Source organism: Dreissena polymorpha, chromosome 4 (genome assembly GCF_020536995.1).
Source record: "Dreissena polymorpha isolate Duluth1 chromosome 4, UMN_Dpol_1.0, whole genome shotgun sequence".
NCBI lineage: Eukaryota > Metazoa > Mollusca > Bivalvia > Myida > Dreissenidae > Dreissena > Dreissena polymorpha.
Genome location: NC_068358.1, coordinates 6,443,052 through 6,453,007, shown reverse-complemented (window position 1 = coordinate 6,453,007; position 9,956 = coordinate 6,443,052). Strand labels below are relative to the sequence as shown.

The 9,956-nt window shown below is 38.9% G+C and overlaps 1 protein-coding gene across 1 annotated transcript in view; it reads right to left on the bottom strand.

The window, feature by feature from the left end:
• Positions 1 to 2,034: 2,034 nt before the first annotated feature.
• The window catches only part of LOC127876614 (uncharacterized), a 90,558-nt gene continuing 82,636 nt past the window's right edge, over positions 2,035 to 9,956 (bottom strand). Inside the window, 2 exon segments of the mRNA XM_052421964.1 lie at positions 2,035 to 2,975; positions 3,771 to 3,911. Coding sequence (XP_052277924.1) covers positions 2,904 to 2,975; positions 3,771 to 3,911 — 213 coding nt within the window. The 3' untranslated portion in view covers positions 2,035 to 2,903.

The window sequence follows — 9,956 nt, the reverse complement described above, 5'->3', positions numbered from 1 at the left end:
GTGTGGTAATTTATAATAAAAAAAATTGGGGGGCGGGTAGGGGTGAGAGGGGGGTATAATGTGGGGTGGGGTAATTTATTAGATGATGTTTAAAAAAAAATTGGGGGGGGGGGGGGAGGTTGGGGGGGGGAAGGGATTCTGGGTAGGGGCGTGGGGTATTGTTTGGGTGGAATCCATTGTGGTATTCAGGTAAGTGTTGTTTTGTCAAAGTAATAATAAAATGGGATCATAAATAAAGAAGTTATGGCAATTTAATTAAAATGTTCAATTATCTAAGTGTAAAAGGGGCCATAATTATGTCAAAATGCTTGATAAAGTGGTCTGCTCTTGTTTATAGGTTGGGGTCATGTTGGTTAACGAGTATGCAACATATAAAAGCAATATGTCAAAGGATATAGGAAATATTTGGGGTAGTACGAAAACTTTAACATAGATTTATCAATAATATGCATATTCTATGTATAAAAGGGGCAATAATTATGACAAAATGCTTGATAGAGTTGTCTGCTCTTGTTTATAGGTTGGGGTGATGTTGGTAAACAAGTATGCAAAATATGAAAGCAATATGTCAAGGGACAATGAAAATAAATGGGGTAGTACGAGAACTTTAAAGGGGCCTTTTCACAGATTTTGGCATATTTTGAAGTTTGTCATTACATGCTTTATATTGATAAATGTAAACATTAAATTTTAAAAGCTCCAGTAAAAAATCAAAAATAAAATTTAAAAAAGGAAAAAAAGTAGCCCGCAGCAGGGCTCGAACCAGTGACCCCCGGAATCCTGAAGTAAAAACGCATTAGCCAACTGAGCTATCCTGCCAATAATACATAAGATGCGTATTTAATACCTTATATAAGCAATCTTCGTAGTTTCACAAATTTAAACGGCAACAACATAACTCTCCAAATAATTCAATCATTTCGCGTTGCAAGGCTTTATCTTTTTTAGGTTTTTAAATCGTCAAAAGATGCATATAATGGCTATATTAGACCATGGCAAATGTTCAGTAATACTGTTTCCTCACAAATATCATAACTAAACCGAAAATTTGCAAATCTGAAACAACTTTTTTCAATTTTGTCAATTTACCAAACCGTGAAAAGATCCCTTTAACATTTGCTGCATATTCTAAGTGGAAAAGGGGCCATAATTATGACAAAATGCTTGATAGAGTTGTCTGCTCTTGTTTATAGGTTGGGGTGATGTTGGTTAACAAGTATGCAAAATATGAAAGCAATATGTCAAGGGACAATGAAAATAATTGGGTTAGTACGAAAACTTTAACATTTGCACGCTAGCGCCGTCGCCGGGGTGAGTAGGATAGCTCCACTATATATATTTCATATATAATAGTCAACTAAAAAGGACAAAATGTCTGAAGTTCAATGCATCAAACACACAGTTAAGAACAGTGTGGTCTCTGTACACGTACAACCTTGAACAATACAGGTAATGTCCACATGATTTGTTTAGTCCATAATGCATTGTGTCCTCTACTCTGATCAATCTAGCCTTATTCTGGGAAAACTGGGAGCAATAGATGTGTGTAAAGTGTTGTCACTTTCCACTTAAACTGGGCGCAATAGATGTGTGTAAAGTGTTGTCACTTTCCACTTAAACTGGGCGCAATAGATGTGTGTAAAGTGTTGTCACTTTCCACTTTAACTTGGCGCAATAGATGTGTGTAAAGTGTTGTCACTTTCCTTTTAAACTGGGCGCAATAGATGTGTGTAAAGTGTTGTCACTTTCCACTTAAACTGGGCTCAATAGATGTGTGTAAAGTGTTGTCACTTTGCACTTAAACTGGGCGCAATAGATGTGTGTAAAGTGTTGTCACTTTGCACTTAAACTGGGCGCAATAGATGTGTGTAAAGTGTTGTCACTTTGCACTTAAACTGGGCGCAATAGATGTGTGTAAAGTGTTGTCACTTTGCACTTAAACTGGGCGCAATAGATGTGTGTAAAGTGTTGTCACTTTGCACTTAAACTGGGCCCAATAGATGTGTGTAAAGTGTTGTCACTTTCCACTTAAACTGGGCGCAATAGATGTGTGTAAAGTGTTGTCACTTTCCACTTAAACTGGGCGCAATAGATGTGTGTAAAGTGTTGTCACTTTCCACTTAAACTGGGCGCAATAGATGTGTGTAAAGTGTTGTCACTTTCCACTTAAACTGGGCGCAATAGATGTGTGTAAAGTGTTGTCACTTTCCACTTAAACTGGGCGCAATAGATGTGTGTAAAGTGTTGTCACTTTCCACTTAAACTGGGCGCAATAGATGTGTGTAAAGTGTTGTCACTTTCCACTTAAACTGGGCGCAATAGATGTGTGTAAAGTGTTGTCACTTTCCACTTAAACTGGGCGCAATAGATGTGTGTAAAGTGTTGTCACTTTCCACTTAAACTGGGCGCAATAGATGTGTGTAAAGTGTTGTCTTTTTCCACTTTAACTGGGCGCAATAGATGTGTGTAAAGTGTTGTCACTTTCCACTTAAACTGGGCGCAATAGATGTGTGTAAAGTGTTGTCACTTTCCACTTAAACTGGGCGCAATAGATGTGTGTAAAGTGTTGTCACTTTCCACTTAAACTGGGCGCAATAGATGTGTGTAAAGTGTTGTCACTTTCCACTTAAACTGGGCGCAATAGATGTGTGTAAAGTGTTGTTACTTTCCACTTAAACTGGGCACAATAGATGTGTGTAAAGTGTTGTCACTTTCCACTTAAACTGGATTTTTGGTTATTTGAGACTTTCTATCAACAAAAAAATTCCATAAAAGCGGGAAGAAGCGTTCCTGATTAGCCTGTACTGACAGCACAGGCTAATTTGGGACAACTCTTAACGCACATGCATTAAGCCCAGTTTTCCCAGACTAGGGCTCACAGGATGGCTAGCAAGCAGCCAGTTCTACAAGTAGTGAGGGGTCTCCTGGCCAGTGAGCAAGCGGAATATCGATGTAGGCATCGTCTTCATGTGGATCTGTAACATGCAACACAGCCAGGTCAGCAACATAATATATGGTGAGTTATGGTATGTGAAAAATGTGTCAGCAATTATGAATGAATACTAATATACAGCTGCAGGGTCAATCAGATTAAAATGTAGGTAGTCCTTGGTAAGCGTTGAACTAGATGTTGTGAAGTAAACATTCTGACGCATCATGTCGTAATTTGTAGTATGATTATCATATTATAATGTTTTAGAATGTCCCAAATGAAAAAAGGGCATTACTTTTGTAATTTTTTTATCATACAGTAGGACATTACAAATGTGTATGCTTCATAATAAAAAAGGCCTTAAACTCTGAATGTCATACATTGATTAAATTTGCAAATTTAACATCTGCAGAAAGGCTTTTTTTCAATAGACCTCCATGTTTATTCTAGCATTCCCCCCTTACTTTGTTGAGTTGATTTAGTTAGAATTGAAAACTGGAACAATTATCCTTAATAATACTTATTTGTCATGGAACATACAACTTTCCCAAAAAATTCAGTTAACAAGAAATCCATTTAAGTAATTATACGGATACGATAAAAAAACATTTAAAATTTACAAATAACAAAGTTCTGAGAAAATGGGTTTTAATGCATGAGCCAGGCCTGGCATGAGCATAAAGGGTTGTCCCAGATAATCATCTGCAATAGACACAGGCTAATCAGGGACGGCACTCTCCACACAAACACTGGTGCTTCCCTCAGAAAAATTACTTCCTTGAAAAGAAAATCACAAAAAAACGGGAAAGTGTAGTCCCTGAATTAATATTTGACTAACCTCCCCAACTGAGTTTGCCAGCAAGGAGACAATCTTTTCATGTGGTACGGCCACCACAGACTGGTTGTTGATCTCTATGATACGATGTCCCACCCTCACTCCTCCTCTCTCAGCGATACCCCCTCGTAGCAGGCTGCAGATCTGTAGAAAACAAAACTCCACTGTATGTTTGTTTGGATTTGTTATATTTTTTAACAGCATTTCATCATTACCATTATTTGATTACAACCAATATTGGGGAACACATACATGGGCCTTGCTCTGGGAAAATGGGGCTTAATGCAGGTGTGTAATCCCAGATTAGCCTTAACCAGTCCACACGTGCTAATCAGCGACTAAACATTTTGCTTTAAAAGTATTTTTCATTTCAAGGAAGTCTCTACTTAGCAGAAATCACACTTTTGTGGAAAGAGTTGTCCCTGATATGCTAGTGCAGACAACACAGGCTAGTTTGGGCTGACACTTTATGCATGCCAGTGCGGACAACACAGGCTAGTTTGGGCTGACACTTTATGCATGTGCATTAAGCTCCTTTTCCCCAGAACGCAGTGCATATTATTACTTCCTGCACACAAATCAGCTTATTTGCTTTCCTTTAATCATTGTAGTTAATCGATGGATGACAACATGATACAGATCTGATTGACATGTGTTGGCACTCCATAATAACCAATATTATGTAGTCAGAACATATCAAGGTTTGAAAACATGACATGTGTTGGCACTCCATAATAACCAATATTATGGAGTCAGAACATATCAAGGTTTGAAAACATGACATGTGTTGGCACTCCATTATAACCAATATTATGGAGTCAGAACATATAAAGGTTTGAAAACATGACATGTGTTGGCACTCCATAATAACCAATATTATGGAGTCAGAACATATCAAGGTTTGAAAACATGACATATGTTGGCACTCCATAATAACCAATATTATGGAGTCAGAACATATCAAGGTTTGAAAACATGACATGTGTTGGCACTCCATAATAACCAATATTATGGAGTCAGAACATATCAAGGTTTGAAAACATTACATGTGTTGGCACTCCATTATAACCAATATTATGGAGTCAGAACATATAAAGGTTTGAAAACATGACATGTGTTGGCACTCCATAATAACCAATATTATGGAGTCAGAACATATCAAGGTTTGAAAACATGACATGTGTTGGCACTCCATAATAACCAATATTATGGAGTCAGAACATATCAAGGTTTGAAAACATGACATGTGTTGGCACTCCATAATAACCAATATTATGGAGTCAGAACATATCAAGGTTTGAAAACATGACATGTGTTGGCACTCCATTATAACCAATATTATGGAGTCAGAACATATCAAGGTTTGAAAACATGACATGTGTTGGCACTCCATAATAACCAATATTATGGAGTCAGAACATATCAAGGTTTGAAAACATGACATGTGTTGGCACCCAATAATAACCAATATTATGGAGTCAGAACATATCAAGGTTTGAAAACATGACATGTGTTGGCACTCCATTATAACCAATATTATGGAGTCAGAACATATCAAGGTTTGAAAACATGACATGTGTTGGCACTCCATAATAACCAATATTATGGAGTCAGAACATATCAAGGTTTGAAAACATGACATGTGTTGGCACTCCATAATAACCAATATTATGTAGTCAGAACATATCAAGGTTTGAAAACATGACATGTGTTGGCACTCCATAATAACCAATATTATGTAGTCAGAACATATCAAGGTTTGAAAACATGACATGTGTTGGCACTCCATAATAACCAATATTATGGAGTCAGAACATATCAAGGTTTGAAAACATGACATGTGTTGGTACTCCATAATAACCAATATTATGGAGTCAGAACATATCAAGGTTTGAAAACATAACATGTGTTGGCACTCCATTATAACCAATATTATGGAGTCAGAACATATCAAGGTTTGAAAACATGACATGTGTTGGCACTCCATTATAACCAATATTATGGAGTCAGAACATATCAAGGTTTGAAAACATGACATGTGTTGGCACTCCATAATAACCAATATTATGTAGTCAGAACATATCAAGGTTTGAAAACATGACATGTGTTGGCACTCCATTATAACCAATATTATGGAGTCAGAACATATCAAGGTTTGAAAACATGACATGTGTTGGCACTCCATTATAACCAATATTATGGAGTCAGAACATATCAAGGTTTGAAAATATGACATGAGCCTTTCTCAGGGAAAACAGTGCATAAAGCATGTGCATAAAGTGTCATCCCACATAAGCCTGTGAGGTCCCCATGTGCATAAAGTGTCATCCCACATAAGCCTGTGAGGTCCCCATGTGCATAAAAAGTCATCCCACATAAGCCTGTGAGGTCCCCACCAGCTAATCGGGGTCAACACTTTCCGAATAAACTTGATTTCTGCTAAATATAGACTTCCTGTAAATGTTAAATACTATACAAGCTGAAAGTGGAGTCCCTAATCTGGGACAACCCTCTACGCACATGCATTAAGTCCCATTTTCTCTGAACATGCCTCAAATGGAACTATTGCATTGACAATGACAATGAACTGTGTGGCATATACATCACTTTAAATTCTACTCTTTAAACATATTAGACGGCCTTTTCTTGAACACAATGGTGCATTATCAGTTCTTTCCAATGATCATCTGTTGATGCCAATAGAGAGCCAGCAGTTCAAGCAGATCTCAAATACAGACATAACTACCCATGAATTAAACTAATTGCCTTCAATTTATCACAGAAACTGAATAACACCGAAGTACAAAAAGTATTTGCTATTATGTTGCAAGGACCACAACAAAAACAGCTTAGTCAAAACAACAATAGTTTAAACATGTATTGTCTATAAAATCTTATGAAATTAAATTGTGTATGGCCTTTTAATATAATTTGAAAATTTCTCAAATACCATGTAATATCGTGTTAGTTTTTTAATTTAACTCACCTTCAGCAAAACAACTGCAATTTTCTTCACTAACACGTCAAAATATAGATTAAACCAAAAGTATTTATTTTCTATTTATAAAAAAATCAAGATCAAACATATTAAGAAGGTCTTCAGTCTTGTTGTTTTCACAAATACTAATATAAATAATATAAAATCTAGATTTAGCAATACATTTACAAAACATGCATATGATAAAGCCTAGATGTTATTAGACATAAACATAGATTTTCAGTAAAGGTGATTTATACCCCCCGCCCCAATACCACTTTGACAAAGGCATTGGACATCAACAATCGTCCAGAAAAAGGCTCAACCAATACCCTACCACTCCATTCTGTACACTGAAGCCCAGCTGATATATAACCTATCACTCCATTCTGAACACTGAAGCCCAGCTGACATATAACCTACCACTCCATTCTGTGTACTGAAGCCCAGCTGATATATAACCTACCAATCCATTCTGTACACTGAAGCCCAGCTGATATATACCCTACCACTCCATTCTGTACACTGAAGCCCAGCTGACATATAACCTACCACTCCATTCTGTATACTGAAGCCCAGCTGATATATAACCTACCACTCCATTCTGTACACTGAAGCCCAGCTGACATATAAACTACCACTCCATTCTGTACACTGAAGCCCAGCTGATATATAACCTACCACTCCATTTTGTACACTGAAGCCCAGCTGATATATAACCTACCACTCCATTCTGTATACTGAAGCCCAGCTGATATATAACCTACCACTCCATTTTGTACACTGAAGCCCAGCTGATATATAACCTACCACTCCATTCTGTACACTGAAGCCCAGCTGACATATACCCTACCACTCCATTCTGTACACTGAAGCCCAGCTGACATATAACCTACCACTCCATTCTGTATACTGAAGCCCAGCTGATATATAACCTATCACTCCATTCTGAACACTGAAGCCCAACTGACATATAACCTACCACTCCATTCTGTACACTGAAGCCCAGCTGATATATAACCTACCAATCCATTCTGTACACTGAAGCCCAGCTGATATATAACCTACCACTCCATTCTGTACACTGAAGCCCAGCTGATATATAACCTACCACTCCATTCTGTACACTGAAGCCCAGCTGATATATAACCTACCAATCCATTCTGTACACTGAAGCCCAGATGATATATACCCTACCACTCAATTCTGAACACTGAAGCCCAGCTTATATATAACCTACCACTCCATTCTGTACACTGAAGCCCAGCTGATATATAACCTACCACTCCATTCTGTACACTGAAGCCCAGCTGATATATAACCTACCACTCCATTCTGTACACTGAAGCCCAGCTGACATATAACCTACCACTCCATTCTGTACACTGAAGCCCAGCTGATATATACCCTACCACTCCATCCTGTACACTGAAGCCCAGCTAATATATAACCTACCACTCCATTCTGAACACTGAAGCCCAGCTGATATATAACCTACCACTCCATTCTGTACACTGAAGCCCAGCTGATATATAACCTACCACTCCATTCTGTACACTGAAGCCCAGCTGATATATAACCTACCACTCCATTCTGTACACTGAAGCCCAGCTGATATATAACCTACCAATCCATTCTGTACACTGAAGCCCAGCTGATATATAACCTACCACTCCATTCTGTACACTGAAGCCCAGCTGACATATAACCTACCACTCCATTCTGTACACTGAAGCCCAGCTGACATATAACCTACCACTCCATTCTGTACACTGAAGCCCAGCTGACATATAACCTACCACTCCATTCTGTACACTGAAGCCCAGCTGATATATAACCTACCACTCCATTCTGTACACTGAAGCCCAGCTGACATATAACCTACCACTCCATTCTGTACACTGAAGCCCAGCTGATATATACCCTACCACTCCATTCTGTACACTGAAGCCCAGCTGACATATAACCTACCACTCCATTCTGTACACTGAAGCCCAGCTGATATATAACCTACCACTCCATTCTGTACACTGAAGCCCAGCTTATATATACCCTACCACTCCATTCTGTACACTGAAGCCCAGCTGACGTATAACCTACCACTCCATTCTGTACACTGAAGCCCAGCTGATAAATACCCTACCACTCCATTCTGTACACTGAAGCCCAGCTGACATATAACCTACCACTCCATTCTGTACACTGAAGCCCAGCTGACATATAACCTACCAATCCATTCTGTACACTGAAGCCCAGCTGATATATAACCTACCACTCCATTCTGTACACTGAAGCCCAGCTGATATATACCCTACCACTCCATTCTGTACACTGAAGCCCAGCTGACATATAACCTACCACTCCATTCTGTACACTGAAGCCCAGCTGATATATAACCTACCAATCCATTCTGTACACTGAAGCCCAGCTGATATATAACCTATCACTCCATTCTGTACACTGAAGCCCAGCTGACATATAACCTACCACTCCATTCTGTATACTGAAGCCCAGCTGATATATAACCTATCACTCCATTCTGTACACTGAAGCCCAGCTGACATATAACCTACCACTCCATTCTGTATACTGAAGCCCAGCTGATATATAACCTATCACTCCATTCTGAACACTGAAGCCCAGCTGACATATAACCTACCACTCCATTCTGTACACTGAAGCCCAGCTGATATATAACCTATCACTCCATTCTGAACACTGAAGCCCAGCTGACATATAACCTACCACTCCATTCTGTACACTGAAGCCCAGCTGATATATACCCTACCACTCCATTCTGTACACTGAAGCCCAGCTGATATATAACCTACCACCCCATTCTGTACACTGAAGCCCAGCTGATATATAACCTACCACTCCATTCTGTACACTGAAGCCCAGCTGATATATACCCTACCACTCCATTTTGTACACTGAAGCCCAGCTGATATATAACCTACCACTCCATTCTGTACACTGAAGCCCAGCTGATATATAACCTACCACTCCATTCTGTAGACTGAAGCCCAGCTGATATATACCCTACCACTCCATTCTGAACACTGAAGCCCAGCTGATATATACCCTACCACTCCATTCTGTACACTGAAGCCCAGCTGATATATAACCTACCACTCCATTCTGTACACTGAAGCCCAGCTGATATATACCCTACCACTCCATTCTGTACACTGAAGCCCAGCTGATATATA